The 24046-nt window shown below is 42.2% G+C and overlaps 1 protein-coding gene across 3 annotated transcripts in view; it reads right to left on the bottom strand.

The window, feature by feature from the left end:
• LOC146991003 (diacylglycerol kinase zeta-like) overlaps positions 1-24046 on the bottom strand; it is an 88520-nt gene that overhangs the window by 31092 nt on the left and 33382 nt on the right. For 2 of the 3 annotated variants that reach the window (XM_085802511.1, XM_085802502.1), the window contains 17 exons: positions 23067-23138; positions 22858-22974; positions 22668-22739; positions 21371-21469; positions 21188-21270; positions 21048-21108; positions 20676-20789; positions 20450-20587; positions 20161-20239; positions 20015-20070; positions 19561-19623; positions 19402-19475; positions 17973-18084; positions 17754-17840; positions 17533-17645; positions 16669-16769; positions 12794-12873 (listed from right to left, as the gene is read on the bottom strand). In XM_085802511.1, coding sequence (XP_085658637.1) covers positions 12794-12873; positions 16669-16769; positions 17533-17645; positions 17754-17840; positions 17973-18084; positions 19402-19475; positions 19561-19623; positions 20015-20070; positions 20161-20239; positions 20450-20587; positions 20676-20789; positions 21048-21108; positions 21188-21270; positions 21371-21469; positions 22668-22739; positions 22858-22974; positions 23067-23138 — 1521 coding nt within the window. Of the gene's footprint in view, positions 1-12570; positions 12601-12793; positions 12874-16668; positions 16770-17532; positions 17646-17753; positions 17841-17972; positions 18085-19401; positions 19476-19560; positions 19624-20014; positions 20071-20160; positions 20240-20449; positions 20588-20675; positions 20790-21047; positions 21109-21187; positions 21271-21370; positions 21470-22667; positions 22740-22857; positions 22975-23066; positions 23139-24046 lie in introns of all 3 variants that reach the window. The other variant, XM_085802494.1, reaches the window with a different exon arrangement.

Below are 24046 nucleotides of genomic sequence, written 5' to 3' on the forward strand. Positions count from 1 at the left end.
GACCCATTCCCTCACTGTCTATAGTAGTTTTAACTTTTTTACTTCCTCTTTCTGTACCCTGAAGGGATCATTAAAGTTTTTCTGACTCTGACTCCAAGTACGATGAGGATGATGATGATGTGGGGGTCAAATGATGTGTCGCTGTGCCAGAGTTAACGGAACAAATGATTCTCCTCTCAGCTTCCTCCATATCATAATGGTATAAAGTTGTATAAATAGATAAAAATCAGCTGTGTACTGTGTGAAAAAACCTCAGGAGCTCCACGTCTTTGACCACCGCAGTCGTCCTCGCACTCATTACTGCATGTTCTTGTGTTGTGGTTCAACCCTGATGTTTCTTTACCCAGACTCTAATTATCCCTGAACACTGCAGCTCAACTTTTTACCACATCAAACACACACACACACACACATCACATCGCTGATACTGCTGCTGTGTGCTGTGCACTGAAGCCAAAACCTTCTTGTTTGTTCACACACCACTAAATGGCCTCAGCTTTGCGAGGGTCTCTGAAGTCCTGCCCCCGGACCAACCTTCTCAGAGTGTGGTCGGTCCACAGATCAAGGACTGAGCATGGGGATGATGGAGCAGAAATCCTCCTCCTCCATCGGTTTGTTCTTTCTAATGTTTCAAACACACATGCGCCGACTATTAACAGACTTTATGTTGTTTCCTCTCTTTGAGTTATCTTTGACGTGTCCTTGTCACAGTGTGATCTACCTGTCCTGTAGAAAACCTGTATAATTGTAACTTCCGGTAAAAACTTCTCCACAGGTGAGGATGAAACTTTCTGGTCATGAAGGCTGTGGCTTGTTCAGCATTGGGGAACAGTGACGCAACATGTTATGATGCTACTTTGTGAACTTCTGAACACTCTCTGGAGGATCTGAGGACTTCATTAAGGATCTAAATATTCCCTGTAGGGTCCTTTAGAAAGGGGTTGAAGACACTTTAAAGGGTCTGGAAACTCTGAAGGGTTTGAATACTCTCTAAAGGGTATGAAGACTTTATCAAGAGTCTGAAGACTATTCCCTAAGAAGGGTCTGAATACTACAAAGGTTCTTAAGGCTTGGAATACTCTGAAGGGTATCAAGGCCTTGCCAAGAATCTGTAGACTACAATGGGTCTCAAGACTTTGTTAAGGGTCTGAAGACTCTCTAGTGGTTCTGAGTAGTCTCTGAAGTGTGTGAAGACTTCATGAAGGGTCTAAATGTGCTCTGATGGGTCTGGAGGTTTTATGAAGGGTTAGGGTTTAGGGTTAGAAGTCTGTCAGAACAGGTATAAGACTTTATGAAGGGTCTGAAGACTCTCTGAAGGGTATCAAGACCTTACCCAGAGTCAATGGGTCTCAAGACTTTGTTATGTAGGGTCTATGGAGTTTCTGAAGACTCTAGTGATTCTGAGTAGTCTCTGAAGTGTCTGAAGACTTCATGAAGGGTCGAAATGTGCTCTGATGGGTCTGGAGGTTTTATGAAGGGTTAGGGTTAGAGGTCTGAAGGGTATAAAGACTTTATGAAGGGTCTGAAGACTCTCTGAAGGTTTTGGAGATTTTATAAAAGGGTCTTAATGCTCTCTGAAGGTCTAAAGATGTTTGACGGGACTTTCCGGAAGGTATTGGGACTTCCTTGAGGGTCTGTGTGGACTTTCCGAAGGGTCAGAAGACTCTCTGGAGGTCTGAGACCCTCTGATACTCTCAAAAGGGTATGCCAGACTTTATGAGGTGCTCTGAAGACTTTACAATGGATCTGAAGACTACGTAAAAGGGTCTAAAGACTTCCTGGATGCTCCAAGTTTCAGGTCAACTCTGGAAAGGGAAAGGAGGGACTGAATGTAGAAATTCACAGTCTCATAGATGTGACAAGAAGAGAAGACGCCAGAGAAAGTGAAGTGATTCTCTTTTGATGCTCACAGTGACAGGGAGGCTGGCTGCAGTAAACACCTCTCCTGCTCTGTCTGTATTTATCTATCTGTGCTGTCGACTTCACGGCGCTCGGCAGCTCAGTCAAACGCCCCGGGCTGTTACAGCAGCTACAAACACTGAATCAAAAGCTGAACTCGTCTGACTGAATCCTTTCTTCTTCACCTTCTTTCTTCTCCTGTCTCTTCTCCATTCACTCCTGCTCGTCTCCTACACAAAAAACTTCCCACTCGGCAGCAGCCAGGAGACTCTGAGCCTTAATGCTCGTTCTTCTCCGTCCGTCTTCCTCCTCATTCTTCTTCCGCACGTGTCATTCTCCCTTCCTTCTTTCCACAATCCTTTTCCCTTGCTTCTTTCCTTCCTTCGTCCTTACTTCTTTTTCCTTCCTCTTTTGATCCAATTGACCTGGTCCGTTCCCTTCCTTCCTTTTTCCCTTCTTCCTTGAACACATCTGCTCTCTCCCCCCATCTTTCTCTCCTTCCCTTTCCCTTCCTTCTTTCCACAATCCTTTTCACCTCCCTTCCTTCCTTCCCTTCATCCTTTCTTCTTCCTTCTTTTTTGACCCAAGCTGTTCTCTCCCTCTATCTATCTTTCCTTTCTCCTTTCCTCCTATCGTTCCTTTTGTCCTTCCCTCCTTCCTTCTTTCTTTCCCTTCGTCCTTCCTGCCTTCCTTCTTTCCCTTTGTCCTTCCTTCCTTCTTTCCTTTCATTCTTTCTTCTTCCTTCTTTTTTGACCCAAGCTGTTCCCTCCCTCTATCTATCTTTCCTTCCTGCCTTCCTTCCTCCTTTCCTCCTATCGTTCCTTTTGTCCTTCCCTCCTTCCTTCTTTCTTTCCCTTCGTCCTTCCTGCCTTCCTTCTTTCCCTTTGTCCTTCCTTCCTTCTTTCCTTTCATCTATCCCTTCGTCTTTCCTTCCTTCTTTCTTTCCCTTCGTCCTTCCTGCCTTCCTTCCTTCTTTCCCTTCGTCTTTCCTTCCTTCTTAACTTCCTTCCTTCCTTCCTTTCATCCCTCCTTGACCCAGGAGGACAACAGGAGGGTTAAATATAGTTACACTTTCCCCAGCAGCTTCAGCCAACCACAACAGGTGCTAAAAACACAAAGCTTGCATCACCAACAATTAACAATTTACCTTATGTGATGGATATCATCAGAAATAATCTGAATCAGTGAGCAGATCAAACACAGAAACCGTTGTTACATCATTCCGTTGCTATGCAACACCAAGTCTGACAGCTTCGCCACGGCGTTAGTGATGTAACTGATGTTCAGAGGTAGTGTAGATCAGTTGAAGGATGTGATGATCCTTGACAACAACATTATAAAGACACACACTGAGCTTCATCTGATCCCGTTCAGTTACTCTCTCATTCACAACACTCTGCTGGATTAAAGGGATAGTTCAAAATTTTGGGAAATTGGCCCATTGCCATAATCCCTATAGTCATAGCAGTAGTTTTGTTACCTTTATTTGTCGGTGCAAGCTGTTTTTATAACGGCGGAGCAGAGCTGTGAGCTGCTCAGAGCTACGCTATGGAGGCTCATGGGATTTCTTGGTTTCCCTCATCAAACTCATCAAATACACAATCCAACAACTCCACAACGCTCTGGTGGACAAGTTGTGAGCTGCACATTCACCACGCTATGAGATAATAACACAACGTTACCAGACAGAGTTGTGTTAGAGGGAAATACAGAGACTGCTTGCTGAAAAACTGTCCCTGAAGGCAACGTGCATCAGTGGTTTTGCATGAATTTCCCTCTAAAACAACTCTGTCTGGTAACGTTGTGTTATTATCTCATAGCGTGGTGAATGTGCAGCTCACAACTTGTCCACCAGAGCGTTGTGGAGTTGTTGGATTGTGTATTTGATGTATTGAAAGCAAGAAATCCCATTAGCCTCCGTAGCATAGCTCTGAGCAGCTCGCCGCTCCGCTCTGCCATTCTAAAAATAGCTTGCACCGACAAATAAAGGTACTGCTATGACTATATGGATTATGGCAATGGGCCAATTTGCCAAAATGTTGAACTATCCCTTTAAAGATTGTTAGTTACTCTTCACCGGGTTAATTAGGAGAGGAAATATTTCTTCACAGAGGGAAACAAAAGGCAGTTGGGGCTTGAGGAGTGTAACGGCCTGTGTTTGCTCAAGTTTTGACTCTATATTCTGTCCTTTCAGAATAATAATAAAGAAATGCATCAACAGTTTGAGACAAAGTAGAGAAAACTTTACTTTAATTGGAACTTTCACTAGAGGAAAGCTGGGTCCACAAACTATACTGTCGACATCACACACTTTAACACCCAGAGACTTGACTTATCAGGCGCCTTCTTTGACTTAGTTCTGTACTCTACACCCAGGCATCAGTGTCTTCGTCCTCCTCTCCCTCTCTGTTCTGTAAATACTGTCTGAAGAAGGTTTTTCGGCCGCGTCTCTCCGGTCCCAGTGGAGTCGGTGTAGGAGTGGAGCTGACAGTTTGATCCTCGCTGCCCACACTGATTCCTCCTCACTCTGAAATCTTCAACTAAAGGCCAGCGCCGGCACCACGGCTGAACCGGTTTCTCCGTCAGCTGGGTAACACCCACAAAAACTGACCCATACGGTGACAAGAGACCAGAGAATCGCACAAACACAGACACACAACCCACACCACCGCGACCCAGTCTGATGGTTGTAGCATAGGTCCAATCGTTAAGATTTTAATGATATGGCTAATTTTAAAAGATATCGGGTATTTTATCATTTTTCTTATAAGCACTTTTTGTTATCTTGTGATAGAGGAAAATAAAACTATTTGATAAATTGTGTTTCTTCTGCAAATGGTTGTAAATCCATCTTTATCCATCTTTATGTATTAGGGCCACATTGAGAAATTAAAAAAAAAACACACACAGACTTTGAGAATGAAGTCATAAATTTCCGAGAATAAAGTCGTACATTTCCTACGAGAAAAAAGTCGTACATTTCCTACGAGGAAAAAGTCATAACATTACGAGAATAAAGTCGTAAAATTATGAGAATAAAGTCGTACATTTCCTACGAGAAAAAAAGTCATAACATTACGAGAATAAAGTTGTACATTTCCTACGAGAAAAAAAGTCATAACATACGAGAAAAAAGTCGTATATTACGAGAATGAAGTCGTACATTTCCTACAAGAAAAAAAGTCATAACATTACGAGAATAAAGTCGTAAATTACGAGAATAAAGTCGTACATTTCATACGAGAAAAAAAGTCGTAACATTACAAGAATAAAGTCGTAAATTACAAGAATAAAGTCGTACATTTCCTACGAGGAAAAAGTCATAACATTACGGCTGAACTGGTTCTCCATCAGCTGGGTAACACCCACAAAAACTGACCCATACGGTGACAGAGACCAGAGAATCGCACAAACACAGACACACAACCCACACACGGCAGTCAGAACCCAGCTGGAACACCACCGCGACCCGGTCTGATGGTTGTAGTATAGGTCCAATCGTTAAGATTTTAACGATATGGCTAATTTTAGAGATATCGGGTATTTTATCATTTTTCTTATAAGCACTTTTTGTTATCTTGTGATAGAGGAAAACAAAACTATTTGATAAATTGTGTTTCTTCTGCAAATGGTTGTAAATCCATCTTTATCCATCTTTATGTATTAGGGCCACATTGAGAAATAAAAAAAAAAAAACACACAGACTTTGAGAATGAAGTCATAAATTTCTGAGAATAAAGTCGGAAATTTCCGAGAATAAAGTCGTACATTTCCTACAAGAAAAAAGTCAAAACATTACGAGAATAAAGTCGTAAATTACGAGAATAAAGTCGTACATTTCCTACGAGGAAAAAGTCATAACATTACGAGAATAAAGTCGTAAAATTACGAGAATAAAGTCGTACATTTCCTGCAAGATAAAAGTCGTAACATTACGAGAATAAAGTCGTAAATTACGAGAATAAAGTCGTACATTTCCTACGAGAAAAAAGTCCTAACATTACGAGAATAAAGTCGTAAATTACAAGAATAAAGTCGTACATTTCCTAAGAGAAAAAAGCCATAACATTACGAGAATAAAGTCGTAAATTACGAGAATAAAGTTGTACATTTCATACGAGGAAAAAAGTCATAACATTACGAAAATAAAGTTGTAAATTACGAGAATAAAGTCGTACATTTCCTATGAGAAAAAAAGTCATAACATTACGAGAATAAAGTCGTAAATTACGAGAATAAAGTTGTACATTTCCTACGAGAAAAAAGTCGTAACATTACGAGAATAAAGTCGTAAATTACGAGAATAAAGTCGTACATTTCATACGAGAAAAAAAGTCATAACATTACGAGAATAAAGTCGTAAATTTACAACTTTATTCTCGAAGTTTGGGATTTTTTTATTGGTCAATGTGGCCCTAATACTCCATTGTAGTTTTAAATGCAGACTAAACTCTATTTATACTTTTCTCCAGTGCCAGAAATAGTGACTTTAACAAACTCAGAACTGATTTTTGTTTTTAAACACCATCCACCTGGAACTCCTCAAGGGCATTTTAGATTGTTGTTTAACTTACGTTTGTACCTACTTTAATTGATTCTTGTTTATTTGATGTCTTTTCTTTACCATTGTAAATAACCCTCGATGATCTTTGAATTTGCATAAATACACTAACGCCAAATAATATTTTCTTGAGAAACTTCAGCACCCATTAAAAAATCATGACTATGGACTGATTTTGTTGCTCTGGGTGGCTTGAAAGTGGATTTCTTAACAATTTAGATGATGCCCTATACATTTCAGATTTGGAAAAAGCAGCTAGATAACAATTCCTTTTCATCAGTAACTCATGTTTGTATAATTCAGTCCACTGTGTAATGTAGTTACCTCTGGCTGTGGGCTTCAAGTACATAAATGCATGTTTTATGCAATGCATAATAAATAATAAATATATTTTCTTAATTTCTCTAATACAGAACTGATGCCGTCTGAGCTTATCGATACACTACTACCCATTACAGTGTAAGGTGTTAATCTGCAGTGATTGGTCCATATTCAACAACTTGAAATGAGCTGTAGTTGGTAAAACAGTTACTTAGATGCATCATCTAGCATGAAACTTAATGTGTTAACTTTACAGAGCTCACAGGGACTAATTACTGTTAATCTATGAAAATCAAGTGAAAATGATGAAATAGCCTTTGTCTTGTTTTGATGGCACTGATATTATTGAACTAAGTCTGATCAATAATGAATCAGAGGAGTGCAAGAACTGGATGGTGACTTCATTTCTTTCACAATGGTTGAACAGTCAGTCTCCAAAGAAACAATAGTCTTTGAGTTTCTCTTTGTCTAGTAAGTTATAAATATTTCTGTCTCGGTGAACTTCAAACATCAGAGCTGAGTGGTCGTTGTCAGGTGTCGACTGATCCACCTGATTAACCCCGTAATTAGATAACGGGACATTAAAGCTGATCTTCTTCAGACCCATCAGCTCTGAACACAAACAGTCTCATTACAGCTTCCACAGCAGCTCACACACAGCAGCTCACACACAGCAGCTCACACACAGCAGCTCACACACAGCAGCTCACACACAGCAGCTCACACACAGCAGCTCACACACAGCACGTTACCAGCTGCAAACACACACACACTTAACCCTCCCTTCCTCCATCCTTCCTCCTTTCCTTCCTTCCTTTCTCCCTTCCTTCCCTCCATTTTTCTTTCCTTCCTTCCTTCCTTCCTTTCGTCCTTACTTCTTCTTCCTTCCACTTTTGATCTAATTGGCTCAATCTGTTGCCTACCTCCATCTTTCTTTCCTTCCTTTTCCCTTCCTTCTTTCCACAATCCTTTCGTCCTTCCTTCCTGCCTTTCTTCTTTTCCTTCATCCTTCCTTCCTTCCTTCGTGCTTCCTGCCTTCTTTCCTTCCTTCCTTCCTTCCTTCCTTCCTCCCTTCCTTCTTTCCACAATCCCTTCTTCCTTCCTTCCTGCCTTCCTTCCTTCCTTCGTGCTTCCTGCCTTCTTTCCTTCCTTTTTTCCCTTTGTCCTTCCTTCCTTCCTTCCTTCTTTCCTTCCTTCCTTCCTTCTTTCCCTTCGTCCTTCCTTCCTTCCTTCCTTCTTTCCCTTCGTCCTTCCTTCCTTCCTTCCCTTCGTCCTTCCTGCCTTCCTTCCTTTTTTCCCTTCGTCCTTCCTTCCTTCCTTCCCTTCATCCTTGCTGCCTTCCTTCCTTCCTTCCTTCCTTCCTTCCTTCCTTTTTTCCCTTTGTCCTTCCTTCATTCCTTCCTTCCTTCCCTTCGTCCTTGCTGCCTTCCTTCCTTCCTTCCTTCCTTTTTTCCTTCCTTCCTTCTTTCCCTTCGTCCTTGCTGCCTTTTTTCCCTTCGTCCTTCCTTCCTTCCTTCCTTCCTTCTTTCCTTCGTCCTTCCTTCCTTCCTTCCTTCTTTCCCTTCGTCCTTCCTGCCTTCCTTCCTTCTTTCCCTTCATCCTTCCTTCCTTCCTTCCTTCCCTTCGTCCTTCCTTCCTTCCTTCCTTTTTTCCCTTCGTCCTTCCTTCCTTCCTTCCTTCCTTCCTTCCTTCCCTTTGTCCTTGCTGCCTTCCTTCCTTTTTCCTTTCGTCCTTCCTTCCTTCCCTTCGTCCTTCCTTCCTTCCTTCCTTCCTTCCTTCCCTTCGTCCTTCCTTCCTTCCTTCCTTCCTTCATTACTTCCTTCTTTCCCTTCGTCCTCGACCCAGTTGGACAACAGGAGGGTTAAGATGCTACAAACACGCAATCAGTACAACACACACACACACACACATGCACATGAACACAACAACAACAGTCCATGCATCATGCTGTAACACCGAGACACATGAGGGAAACTAATGGGTGTGTTTGTATCTAACCCAGAGTCTAAGGTTCATGGTGAATGTGCTGGTCCCATCAGGTCTCAGGGTTTCTGTTGTGTTGTGTTGTGTTGTGTTGTGTTGTGTTGTGTTGTGTTGTGTTGTGTTGTGTTGTGTTGTGTTGTGTTGTGTTGTGTTGTGTTGTGTTGTGTTGTGTTGTGTTGTGTTGTGTTGTGTTGTGTTGTGTTGTGTTGTGTTGTGTTGTGTTGTGTTACCTCGAGTTCTTACATAAAACTTCTGGAGCAACGAGCTCATCTGACTCATCGTTCAGATGATGCTGCCAGAAATGCAGCATTGAGCTCATCCCGTATCACAGACACTACCTGGACCTTCAAAACCATGGTACCTACCTACCATCTGGACTACTTTAAAGGGATAGTTCAACATTTTGGCAAATTGGCCCATTGCCATAATCAATCAATCAATCAATCAATTTGTTTATTTCGGGCATGTCAACACATGGCCGAAAGGGAAAGCGGGAGAAGCAAAAGCTTATCTAGTCCCGCCCCCATAATCCCTATAGTCGTAGCAGTAGGTTTGTTACCTTTAATTGTCGGCGCAAGATATTTTTAGAACGGCGGAGCAGAGCCGTGAGCTGCTCAGAGCTACGCTACGGAGGCTCATGGGATTTCTTGGTTTCCCTCATCAAACTCATCAAATACACAATCCAACAACTCCACAACGCTCTGGTGGACAAGTTGTGACCTGCACATTCACCACGCTATGAGATAATAACGGGACGAAAACGTATTCGAGTTAAATACAGAGACTGCTTGCTGATGAAAAACTGTCCCTGAAGGCAACGTGCATCAGTGGTTTTGCATGAATTTCCCTCTAAAACAACTCTGTGTGGTAACGTTGTGTTATTATCTCATAGTGTGGTGAATGTGCATGTCACAACTTGTCCACCAGAGCGTTGTGGAGTTGTTGGATTGTGTATTTGATGAGTTTGATGAGGGAAACCAAAGAAATCCCATTAGCCTCCGTAGCGTAGCTCTGAGCAGCTCGCCGCTCTGCTCCGCCGGCATAAAAACAGCTTGCACCAACAAATAAAGGTAACGAACCTACTGCTATGACTATAGGGATTATGGCAATGGGCCAATTTGCCAAAATTTTGAACTATCACTTTAAGCAACACAATGTATGTTGGTGGTACTGGGGTTGAGAAGGGCAACTGCCCGCTATATCGACCAAACACAAGATCCTATGACCTCAAGGATTCAAAAGGAAGACAAATCACTTCTCCTAAGGGTGACTGGGACCACCCAAAGCCTGGACAGCATTACCTTGTCCAGGTTCTGGATCCTCTTTAGGAGTTCTTGATTACCCATGAAAGGGAGCTGCTGCAAGTAGGACCTCCTTGACCAGGCTGACCATGGCGTGTCAAAGACTTACCCTAACCCTAAAAGCAAGGCTTGGTAAGGCTCCAAGACTTCAATAAAACCCGAGACAGAGGGAAGACGGTATATTTCATGACGAAGGAACAAGAAGAAGCAGAAAAAGGTGACTATAGTGGTCTTGGCAAGATCAAGAACAAGTCCGGAATCGCAAGACAGTGTCGAGCCGATCCGGTTCTACAACCTTTTCTCTTTGCAGTAGAATAAAAACAGATCTACAGGTGCTGAGATAAACACAGTGGCATCTTATCTGCTGCAGATTATTCCCACAAATGAAGAAATGTAATTATTCGATGTGCACAAAGGAAGAAGAAACCACAGACTCCACAGATGCATTTTAATTAGAGTCGGTCTCGGTGGGTGTGCTGAATAGAGATGAAACGGTACAAGAATTTCATGTCAAGATTAGAGTGACCATTGTTATTATTAATGCATTTATTCATAAAAAATAATAACATGGATTCATTCCTCCAGACTGGAGCTGAACAAGAGGCCAAGTGGACAGGGTTCAGCTGAATATAGCCCTGTTCCGACATATGATCCATAACATTACTGGATTCATTTATCTATTAAAGTAATGACTTCTAAACATGGCTCCCCATTTAGGAGCTGCTGAACATCAAAGAAGCAGAATGGATAGAGCTGCAATGCTCATGCCATATTTAGGGTCTGACACAAAGCTCTAATGGCCTTTTCTCCTGCTCACCACCGATCCAGCTGCTGTGAGCTGCAGATTAATGACACCACCAGAGGAGAGGTCCTGCTGCAGTCACATTAAAACTTACTGTGGAGTCTGTGAACTTTCGGGCTAGGGTTTCAGAATGTTTTGTTTTCTTTAAAGTGATACGCCAACTTTTTTTTTTCGTGTCTTGCCTCACTCCCGAGTCCATGACCAGCAGATAGACACCATCCTTTCGACTGTGCGTGCAGTAACAAGGGAGATAGAGCCGTATCGCCCGTAATTAGCTTAGCTCAAACACTGGAAGTGTATGGGTAGTGTTAGCCTGCCTCCTACCTGAGCCGAAATCAGCAGTCAGAAGCTGATTTCATTTTAGCTCTAAACTCTGTAAATATATCACTTTATCAACATTTCAAACATTTTTAGGCGAGAAAGTAGCCGTTTAGATCAGCAATGTGTCAAGCTAGCTAACTCAAGCTAGCCGTTGTGACCAACGCACTTCCGGTTACTTTCACAAAATGAAACACCCGGTGCCCTTTACATACAGAAGTGCTTTTACTTTGAAACAGGAAGCTAACCTACCCTCGATGTAGCTAGCTTGAACCAAAATAAACCGTCTTTGCTTGAACCCTCCGTTTTGACCGATCTCGTCCCGTTAGCGGCATTTGACCGCTCAAGATGCCTTACCGGAGAGTTTTGTCAGCTCTGAGACCAAGATCGGTCCGTTTAGAGTTGCTGAAGAGTCTCTGATGACTTTAGGTGGAGGCAGGCTAACATTACCTATACACTTCCAGTGTTTGAGCTAAGCTAATTACAGGCGATACGGCTCTATCTCCCTTGTTACTGCACGCACAGACGAAAGGATGGTGTCTATCTGCTGGTCATGGACTAAAAAAAAATGTTGGCGTATCCCTTTTTAAAAAAAACCACACAATCCACCAACTAATCGATCACTTCCTGTTTAATGGTGTCTCTTTTGTTTACATATCTATATGAATCGGAACCATCAGCGAAGGCTTCATGGAGGGTGGAAAAAGTCAAGGGTTTCAGGAAGAATCCTTGGAAGGTAATTGGACAACTCATCAACATCAACATCTGACTTCAACCAATCAGATAGTTCCCTTCTAATGTTTTGTTTCTATTGGTTAAATCAGGCTCTTTGTGAAGAGTTAAAATACTCTGCAGCTCTCCAAAAGCGACGCTAACTTCCACCCACTACCAGTCAGTTGTAGCTCCGCCCCCAAATGTGGGAGGAGCTTACACAGTGTTTGCTATTTCTAAGGTGATTTTTTTTCTTCTTTTTCAAATTGAACTTTATTCAATAACATGCAAATGATAAATCTTATGAAGAACTTTATTTGTTATAGTTTTTTATTATTCCATCTGATTTTATATGAATGTTTTATATGTTTTTCAAGCATTTGGTGTAATTTTACTTTCGCCACTTCTCAATGCCATAGAAAAAAAGTTTATCATTGTTATCATCATCTTCTCTTATCTCTCTTTTCTCTACAATGACATTCAGGGGAGGTTTCAGTGTAGCAGAGACCTTGGTGTAAGGACAACACTGCAGCTACCGAAAGGAATAGATAATGAACAAAGGGAAGGTTGGGATTCAAATCCGCTGTAACTTTCGCTGTGTGTATGTGTGTATAGCTGTTAGTTTCCCTGGTGCCTCTGAGCCAAGCAAAAAGAACAAACATCCAGCTACCAACCTGCAGGGAGGGACGGACAGAGCAGAAGTCCTGAAGAGGAGGACGGAGCAAAGGAGAGTCCACACACACACACACACACTTCTTAATTAGCTTTGTTCAATGTTTCTAAAAAAGATTTTCTGCCTTGTCTCTTTTTCTTCCTCTTCTAGTCTTACACTGGCACAACACCATGACCTTTTCATCCCTCCCTCCCTCCCCCACTCCCCTCTTCTCCCCCACTCACCTCCTGCAGACGCTGGATCTGTTCCCTGCAGGTCTCTAAGTCGCTGTCACCGGGAACCACGATCAGACCCAGAGGAATGGCTGCAGACACAGAGGAACAGGACAAGAGTTCAGATGCTGCTGGTCCTGGTTCTTGCACATATAACAGGGGCTAACAGCTCAACATCTGGCCACAGCTGTGTCACTTTGTGTGTGTGAAGGACAGACTGTCCACATTGAGTCCAGAGCCAGATCCCAGAGCCAGGCTGAGCATCTGATCCTGACCCAGTGGCTCATCATCAGTCAGTCTGTTTCCCAGGCTGGACGCCCACGGCGCCAACACAACACAACACAACACAACGCTGCTGACTGTACATCACACAACTTACAGTGCTGGAGGAGCAGCTCCTGAACCCACACACACCTCTGATCTGCCTGATGGATTTGAACACATCTGATTTATCCAAACACCTCAAATGTATCCACCTATTAGGGACTTTGTAGGTTTTCTCACACTGTTGCTAGAATAAAAGCATTTTTTGAAAAACTGAGCCAGAAGAGATGGGAAGTATATTTCACAGTTTAAAACTCTGAATTTTCAGGTTGAAAGTCACAAATTACTGGGGAAATGTTTTGACATTATAAAGTATTACATTTGCAATAAAAAAATCGAAATATTTTGTAAAACCTCGCAAATTTGAGGAAAAACAGGAAAATCTTCTGTAAATATTTAAACACTTTTGAGTAAAAACTACAATTTTGAGGGAAAAACTTGAAGATTTTGAGGGGAAACTCACATATTTCCAGTACAAAACTGAAAAATTTGAGGAAAAAATTGAAAATTTTCATGAGAAAACTCAAACATTTGGGAAACATTTACCAAGAATGTTTTCATTCATCAAGAATGAAAGTCGGAGGTTCAAAGACGATCAGATACCGTCCTAGTTCCGACCATAAAGGGCGATTATTATAACAGCGTTATTCCCAGGAAACCGAAAGTAGGAAATGCTGGGCGAGCCGACCACTAAATGATAATAACAAAATTACTATAAAGACAAAACGATATATTCTCTTTTATAACGAAAAGCGAACTCCCTTTAACGGGGTCCCTTTAATACGTCTAATTTCATTCCTCTTCATTGAGGTAAACACTCTGGGAATTAGCTTCAGGAGCCTCACACACTAACAATCAATCAGGTTTAGGAGAAGAGACCCTCAACACACCACTTGACTGAGTCTCTGTCAAGTACCACATGATTGGCTGCTCTGCCTGGTGATGTCATGTACAGAAAATAACGACAAAATGAGAAAAACTGACATAGTATTTCCAAACACACAATATTTGAATGTCATCATGTTACATTTGATGTATCAGTGAATCAACAGTCTGGCTCTGCACATTTTTCCCCACAGCTGAATATAATTGGCTTTTAATTAATTTCCTCGCATTGTATTATTCTCAGTGGTTTCTGTATTTATTCTCATTTGCATATTTTATCATCTTTTGTCTTTCCTTTGACATCTGCAGTGAAATGCTGCACATTTTATCAGCCGATGCCTGTCTGTCTGTCTATTATTATCATCTTTCTATTCAAACTTATTGTAGTGCACTATTCCATTGCTGCTGTATAAATGAAATACATTATTATTATTATGATTATTAGACTTGCATCCATCAAATCTCCCTTTGAGAACCAGACAACACAACACAGATTCTGGTTTACTGCAGTTGAAACCAGTAAATACACCGCAAACACAGATCCAAAGTATGTAAAGGAGATTAAAAAAATAAAATAAAAAACCGTTCACTTTGAAAAACAAACTAGATGTTTAAGAGGAAATCAAAAGATAGTTCTCTCCTGTAAGACTTGAAAGTGGTAAACAACCAGAGGGGATGGAGGCATGTTTATCTTCCCTCTGTTTAAGGTGATGCTGAACTGTATGACTAACTCTGTCATATACTTTCTATTGACTTTGGCTTTGAACACTGGGGAGACGTTCGGAGACACTGTGTGTTTTCTTTTCATGCCTCCGAGGCGCGATGTTTACAGGGTTGTCCGTGAAACGTGATATCTCAGGAACTTTTTGAAACGATCGGATTGGATTATAGTGCCTTAAAGGTCAAATGTCAAGGTCGTGGTGAAAACACTATATCTACTTTGACTGAGGTATGAAATGATTAGAAATTAGAGGTCAAAGTTATTGTGATCTCACAATACATAATTCACAGATTCATACACTAACTAGAAAAAGATAGCATTTCCTGCAGAAAATGCGTGTGAATGCTGAAAGCAGAAATGCTGAATGAGCTGAAGAAATTGTTGAATCAATGCTAAATTAGTTGAAGAAACTGCTAAAGCAATGTTGAAAAGGCTAATGCCAAAGCTGAAACATATAACTTGTAGTATGAGATGAATGTCTTTTAAAGGTAAAAAGCAGTAGAAATGCTAAACAAAGGTAGAAGAAAACATTGAAATCCTGCATGTTTAAGTGACAGGAAGGACAGGAAGGAAAACTGATGAACTAGCACTAACATAGCTGAAGCAATGGCTGAGAATAGATTAAAAAGTAGAAGATTTTGTATGAAATGGCTGGAAATTACTTGAATTGTTGAAGATGGAGACACGAAAAGTTTGAAAAATTCCTGAATTTGATTTTTTTTTTTTAAAGTGAATGCCTACTGAAATACAGAACAGCAGAAGAACATTGCTTTCAGCATTCACACTAATTAATTAATAACACAATTTAACTCAAATGTCAAAGAAGGATAAACTGAAATGATGTCATTTTATATCCAAGAAGCCATTGGTCAAACCTCATTGTGACATCAGCAGAACAGTTCTTCTCATTATTCAACACTCTTAACTAAGGAAGGTGAGACTGTTATGTAAGTGTATTATCTATCTATCTATCTATGACAGCCTTTAATTCAACGTTTCCTATCTGCGTCCTAACAAACTGTTTATGAGGATCATTTATCAGTTGATTTGAATTAAGATGCACCTTCCTCATCCTCCTCATCATCGGAGACAATGACTCACACTGTGATCTCTCCGCCGCTGATGAACTAATCATCAATCGCTCGCTATCTGAGCAGCGGAATGTCACTTTGCGACGTAAACTTCTGTACTTGTGAAAAAATAAAAAATAAAAAATAAAAAAAACCACCCGTCTGTCTCGGGGAAGCGCGGAGCGACGGCGTTGAGGATGATGATGATGATGTAACCGCTGCGCCTCGGGGCGTCAGACATATTTTTACCATCTCCCCGAGTGTGACGCATCCACAAGTGGAGATGGGTGATTGATTTGCATAACGAGGAAACAAGTGAAACTTCAAGAGTGAACAAAGGAGGATGGATAGGAGATCGACTATGAAAATCATTCCAAACTTATAATAAAACACAGGATTATGAATAATTAATATGGATTAAACATGTATCTATATTTATATGTGTATTTCTATCTTTACAATTTACAATAACACATAGAAACACATAGAAAAAGGGAACAGTGCCACAGTGCCACCTTGTGCCCAAACTGAGAAATACTGAGAGAGTGTGTGTGTGTCTGTGTGTGTGTGTAGAGGATGGAAATCTTCTTGTTGACCTTCATGCCGCTGCTCATCCTCCTAATCATAGAGTATCTACTTGAGCCTGTAGATGAAGATGATGATGAGTTAATACAGATGATGCTGCTGCTGCTGCCAATCAGCTGCCTGCGCCTGTAGCCAGCAGCCAGAGGAGTGATGATGTAACTCCTCTTAGTAACAGCGTGTTGGTGGTTGTGTTGGATTCTTTCATTAAAACATTGAAACTCAAAAAAGGGCTTTTATTTTGTTAGTTCGCAATCAGAGAAGCAGCAGGTCAGAAGTGTGTGTTTATGTGTGTGTGTGCTCACATGCTTGTCGTAGTTTGTCCTTGTCGTAATGCAGAGCCTCGTAGTCCGTCATACTGATCCGGCTCACTCTGATCCGGAGTCTCTCTGGGACCGGCTGCTGACTGAGGCACAGAAAAGACCGGACCAGGACCGTGTTAGGACATGATAAGACCAGTAAGACAGGATTAGACCAGTATTAAAGGGAAAGTTCAACATTTTGGCATATTGTCCCATTGCCATAATCCCTATAGTCATAGCAGTAGGTTTGTTACCTTTAATTGTCGGTGCAAGCTGTTTTTAGAACGGCGGAGCAGAGATGTGAGCTGCTCAGAGCTACGCTACAGAGGAGGCTCATTATGGGATTTCTTGGTTTCCCTCATCAAACTCATCAAATACACAATCCAACAACTCCACAACGCTCTAGTGGACAAGTTGTGAGCTGCACATTCACCACGCTATGAGATAATAACACAACGTTACCACACAGAGTTGTTTTAGAGGGAAATTCATGCAAAACCGCTGATGCACGTTGCCTTCAGGGACAGTTTTTCATCAACAGTCTCTGTATTTCCCTCTACAACAACTCTGTGTGGTAACGTTGTGTTATTATCTCATAGCGTGGTGAATGTGCAGCTCACAACTTGTCCACCAGAGCGTTGTGGAGTTGTTGGATTGTGTATTTGATGAGTTTCATGAGGGAAACCAAGAAATCCCATTAGCCTCCATAGCGTAGCTCTGAGCAGCTCACGGCTCTGCTCCGCCGTTCTAAAAACAAATTCAAGGTAACGAACCTACTGCTATGACTATAGGGATTATTATGGCAATGGGCCAATTTGCCAAAATGTTGAACTATCCCTTTAAGAGAGGCCAGGACTTGTGACTTACTCGTTGAGGTGTGGTATCGAGGTCCGTCGTTTTGTTTTCTGGATCATGTTGGCCTGGTTTCTGAGACTGATGTGGATCACAGACGGCGCCAGTCTACACGGTTCACCATCCACCTGTCAGTGACATCATCCCATCAGACCATCAACCAACCGGCCAATCAGTGGGTGATATAACATATCGATCAACAAAACAGTGTGGTGGGATGTCGAGTCACAGTGTACCTGGACTGGTAGAGGTTTGGTGGTCGTCAGGGTAACCTCTCTGCACTGGTTCAACCTCTCACCGTGACCTCCGACCTGCAGAGTGGCCTGCACACACACAAACACACACACAAACACACTTCTGGTTATATAATATTCCATGTGTATTTTTAAGACTTCATCTGAAATTCGGTCCCTGGTTACCATGGTTACCAGGTACAAGTGAAAGCAATCGCGTACCAGAGAAGTCATAGTGAATCCGATGACCTCGATGTATCCGTCGTCGTGACGCTGCGGCTCAAAGTCGTGATGCTCGCTGGGGTTTCCCCACGGCGTGGTCCCAGCGCAGTACCTGAACACAACGTCATCGCTGTCAGTACCTGAACACAACACATCTACGGCGTCTACGGTTCCTCAGTTGCAACAGAAGCAAACTCAACTGATTTTATATATCCTCAACATGTCCTGAGTGAGGGGAAAAAAGCCCAGAAGAATCCCATTAGGGGAAAGTTTAGAAAAAGACCCAAATATAGTCGACCATTCATACGCCTATTCATTAGTTTTCTCATGTGAATAGGGTAAAATTTTTAACTTTTAGATATCTGCATGAAAATTACTGAGTTGATTACTTACATTAAGACAAACAAAAAATGTATTACAAGTTTTTTGAAAGTCTTTGTTAACATGAGCAAATTTGCATAAATTTGCATAAATTCCACCGTTTTGACGGCTCATGTATATATAAAGGTGCTGTGGTGGTACCAACATGAAAATTGGAATGAACTCCATCGGTCAACCGACAAGAAACCACTTTAAATTTCAAGATGACTGCAATTTTTCAAGATAGCCACATCCTTAGTAGAGCAGGTATCATGCTCCGCCTCCTAGCTTAAGGAGAAGGTCACTTATCCTTTGATGGTTGTTTTGATCGAACACTTATTTAAAAAAAATAAAAAAACTTTGCATTGTCTCCTTTAATGATAGATAGAGAGATATTAGTGAAAGGGGGGTGGAGAGATGGAAGGACTTGCAGCAAAGGACGTGGACTGGATTTGAATCCGTCGCTGCGGGAAGCACTCGTTTTACATGGTAGCCTCAGCGCCCTAGCTCATTAAAGCTACAGTTGGTAAATTGACGAAAGTGAAAGTAAACTCTGTGACTTGGTCCGAAATTTAAAGACAATACACAGTCCCTTTGTGAACCTCTGGAGTCAACTCATTCCAATATTTAAGCTGATACCACTACAGCACCTTTATATAGCCTATACATGGGCCGTCAAAACAGTGGACTTTATGCAAATTTATGCAGATTTGTTCATGTTAACATAGAATTTCAAAAAACTTGTAATACATTTTTTGTTTGTCTTAATGTTTGTAATCAACTCAGTAATTTTCATGGAGATATCTAGAGGTTAAAATTTTTTACCCTCTTCACATGAGAAAAATAATTAATAGGCGTATGAATGAGCTATATTTGGGTCTCTTTTTTTCCCTCACTCAGGACATGTTGAGGATACAAAATCAGTTGAGTTTGCTTCTGTTGCAATTTGTTCAACCCCTTTTTTGGCTTAAAATTACTGGACTAAACGGACCCCAGAACCTGGTTCCTCTGGGTGGGACCCAAGAGGAGGTTCCTGAGATCTTCAATCAGTGACACGAGGTCCATTTACCTGGGGATGTTGAGAAAGACCAGACACTGAAGCTTCAAGTCCTGGACCTTGGATGTTAAATCAGTCCCATCACACTGGAGACAAGAGAGACAAACAATCATTCAGAGAGAGTGACGCAGTGTTTTCATAAAAATGACAGTTTAATTGACGGCTACTCACCACCACCTTGATGTGCTTTGACAGGTCTTTGGAGCTTCCCATCAGGAAGTCTGAGAACGCTGTCTGTGTGAGGCAGACAGAGAGAAAGAGAGGTGAGCTGGAGAGCTGTAACTCTCATAAATAAGATATCTCAATGATGATTCCATTAAGCTTCTTCATTAAGTCACTAGATCTAAAGGAACAGGACAGTAGTTAGTGCTTGTCAATGATGAGTAAAACATTTTTAACTGTGTTTATAGACTACATACTAATGAGCATTCATGTGTTATAAATGATGAATTCAGTATGTGTTACCAAGAATATTTGTCTTATTTCTAGTCAAAATGTTATTTCTAGTCGGGAAAAAAATCTCATTATACCTAAAATAAGACTCATCACGTTAAAAAGTAGCTTGTTTTTAGACATTTTTTTTACTACTTTCAAGCATAATTTAATTGTAGGGGGGTGTACTCACCCCAGCATAGAACATCTTATTCCTGAAGCGACTGTTGAACTTCTCCGGGTTGGCCTCTGAAACAGACACACACACACACTGACAGTGAATAATCGCATCGTCCTCACCCATCAATAATATCCATTTCCTATCGATCTGATTGCTACCTCTTGATTCGTGGAACTCCAGAGTCACATGGGCATCGAATCCGAGACTGAAGTAATTGTTGAAAACATCTAGAGGAAGCTGAGAGAGCACACACACACACAAACACACACACAGGGAGCAGTTACATCTGTGTTAAATGTCTTATTTTGTTCTGTGCTTTGCTGACACCTGGTGGTTTGTTTGCGTTACTACAGCGTCATCACTCAATTGGTCCAAACAGGGTATATTCTTATTTTGAATGGTTAAAAATAAAGAGGATATGATGATAAAGTGTTTATGTTCACTGACCTTATCAGTCTGTTGCTCATCCACCTCAGCCCCTGCGTTGGGGTTTGGTTCAACCTGTAGATTCCACCTGTCTAGCTGGACCACAGCTCCATCCTCCACATGTGATAATATCTTTGACAGTGGTTCATCTGTGTAGCCCTGAAACAGTCCCAACACAATCCAGATTACAACCGCAGGTAACTAGCTTAAGGTGTGGACATGGGTCGTGTTGTGTTTTTGTACCCACCCCTCCCCAGTTCAGTGTCCTTGCAAGGTCATTTCCTGTCCCGAGGGGTAAGACGGCAACAGGAGGCTGAGGGTTTAACGCCTGCTCGTCAAGACAGGACAGAATCCAGCCCACCTGGGTCAACAGATACAAACAGACTTAAGACTCCCACCCTGGGGTCTTCTCCTTGACCCCAATGGAAAACATCAGGAGGTCAAGGAAGGGCAATTCATAAGGACATTGGTATGGACGATAAATCCTCCACAAGAAACCACAAAAACAAAGCGCACAGGATTGATATGTTGACGTAGAAGTAGAAAGAACTGTCCTTAGACTCAGTTGGAACCTTTTCTAAGCACTATTGAATATCTGAATGTCTGTGTTGGTCCTTACAGTGCCATCTCCTCCACAGGCCAGGATCCTCAGGTTGTGGACTTTACGATACAGCTCCAGGCTGGAAGACGTACAGGTTGTTAGTTAATGTCCAGTGTGTGTGTGTGTGTGAGGAAGTGAGATGAAGAGGAAAGACCTACCCCTCCTTTGGTCCTCCCTGGCTCAGGTCAAACACCTGTCTGGGGTTTAGATACCACATTAAGGACTGGAGGATCTTTGTTCCCTGTTAGAGACACAAACAAGTTCAAGTTCCAGTTCTGGAGCTGCTTGACTGACTGTTTTACTGACGGTTTCCCTTTGTGCCCGGTTGACCGGTTGGTTACCTGGTTTCCTCCACTCTTGGGGTTGACGAACACCAGCAGTGGTTTCATGAGCGGTGATGGAATGGGGCGGATAATGAACGGCCTCCACAGTCGACCTTCCTGTAAGAGAAGAAGAAGATCTAAGTTTATGTTGTTCATCCAGACCATCTGACCTCAGACTAGAGTCCTCTGACCTTGGACTCCCATATTCTGTCTTGCGTCTAGAGTCCTCTGACCTCAGTCTCCCATCATCTGACCTGGACTCTTATCTTCTGTCCTGAGATTAGAGTCCTCTGACCTTGGACTCCCATCATCTGACCTGTCACACCCATCGTTGGTCCTGAGACTAGAATCATCTGACCTTGGACTCTTATCTTCTGTCCTGAGACCAGAGTCCTCCAACCTGGGACTCCCTTCTGTCCTGAGACTAGAATCATCTGACCTTGGACTCTTATCTTCTGTCCTGAGACTAGAGTCCTCCAACCTGGGACTCCCATCTGTCTTGAGACTAGAATCATCTGACTTCTGACTCTTATCTTCTGTCCTGAGACTAGAGTCCTCCAACCTGGGACTCCCATCTGTCTTGAGACTAGAATCATCTGACTTCTGACTCTTATCTTTTGTCCTGAGACTAGAGTCCTCCAACCTGGGACTCCCATCTGATCTGAGATTAGAGTCCTCCAACCTGGGACTCCCATCTGTTTTGAGACTAGAGTCATCTGACCTTGGACTCCCATCTTCTGTCCTGAGACTAGAGTCCTCTCTTCTGAGACGCCCATCCTATGTCCTGACACTAAAGTCCTCCAACCCGGTACTCCCATTCTCTGACTTTAGACGCCGTTCCTTTGTAACGAGACTAAAACCCTCTGACTTGGAGTCCACACATCTGGGACCAGACCTGGAACTGGAGTCCAAATTGCTGTGGATCTTGCCCCCTAATGATCTGCATCTGTGTCTCACGATGTCCCTTCCCCTTGTGTATCTAGTCCACATGCTCCCTGTCTTCTCTTCCTACTTTGACCCAGAGTATAGTCTGATCCCTTGGCTTTGTTTGCCTGACCTGACGAAACTGAACCACAGCTTTATTTTTCATGGTGATCCGTTGTACAGATAAAACCATCCCTGCTGCCATGTGAATATAACACATTGATATCTGTGACCGTGTTAGAACAGGTGTGAGGTAAGTCGTCCTCAAATATATGAAGGTGTTAGAACGTGGTGTCACTTTTGGGAGAATATAACACATCTGTTTCGTGTATGGAACTGTAACATGTGACCACACCAGACACAGAGAGTCAGATTAAAGTGCAGCACTGACCTCTGCTCCTTTTTTACTGCTCTTCCTCTTGAACGACGTCCTCTTCTTCTTCTTACTGGACTTCATAGAAGACTGTAAGACACATCGAACACACAGAAACACTGTTTTTCTTTCTCCAAACAACTGTGGATTCATTATATGAACATAAAAACAGTGATTAAACATAAGGCCCATTAATCAGCAGCGTTACCTGATTGCGTCGGATTCGGACGATCCATGTGGGCGGGACTATGAGGGCAGCATGAGCTCCTATTGGACACGGCTCCTCAATCTGCTGCAGCATGAAGCAGGAAACCTTGTTGTGGTACTGAAGGAAAAACGAGAAACACAACTTCATAATGTAGTTCATCATCATTAGCCTGGTTGTCTTGTCCCAGAGCGTATCAGTAACAAACTTACAGCTTGTTTGCACCAGGAACAGCTGATGGCAACGATCTCTTTACTGTGGAAGGCAAACTTCTGCTGGAAGCCCTGCGTAGATAAACAAGGGAAATAAAGGGCTGGTTTGATTTCTTCTTTAAAGTGATACGCCAACATTTTTTTTTTCGTGTCTTGCCTCACTCCTGAGTCCATGACAAGCAGATAGACACCATCCTTTCGACTGTGCGTGCAGTAACAAGGGAGATAGAGCCGTATCGCCCGTAATTTGCTTAGCTCAAACACTGGAAGTGTATAGGTAGTGTTAGCCTGAGGCCGACAGCTCATTTTAGCTCTAAACTCTGTAAATATATCACTTTATCAACATTTCAAACATGTTTAGGTGAGAAAGTAGCCGTTTAGATCAGCAGTGTGTCGTTAATTTGTCTAAATACCAGCTGTTTACTATTTTGTTGGGACGAATTCGGCGCTACTCAAGCTAGCCGTTGTGACCAACGCACTTCCGGTTACTTTCACAAAATAAAACACCCGTTGCCCTTTACATACAGAAAACCATGACGATAGAATTTGTGCTTTTACTTTGAAATAGGAAGCTAACCTACCCTCCATGTAGCTAGCTTGAACCAAAATAAAGCGTCTTTGCTTGAACCCTCCGTTTTGACCGATCTGGTCCCGTTAGCGGCATTTGACCGCTCAAGATGCCTTACCGGAGAGTTTTGTCAGCTCTGAGACCAAGATCGGTCCGTTTAGAGTTGCTGAAGAGTTTCTCTGATGACTTTAGGTGGAGGCAGGCTAACACTACCCATACACTTCCAGTGTTTGAGCTAAGCTAATTAGTGACTTTAGGTGGAGGCAGGCTAACACTACCCATACACTTCCAGTGTTTGAGCTAAGCTAATTACGGGCGATACGGCTCTATCTCCCTTGTTACTGCACGCACAGTGGAAAGGATGGTGTCTATCTGCTGGTCATGGACTCTGGAGTGAGGCAAAACATGAAAA

Source organism: Trachurus japonicus, chromosome 2 (assembly GCF_045865225.1).
Source record: "Trachurus japonicus isolate A0001 chromosome 2, Traja_1.0".
NCBI lineage: Eukaryota > Metazoa > Chordata > Actinopteri > Carangiformes > Carangidae > Trachurus > Trachurus japonicus.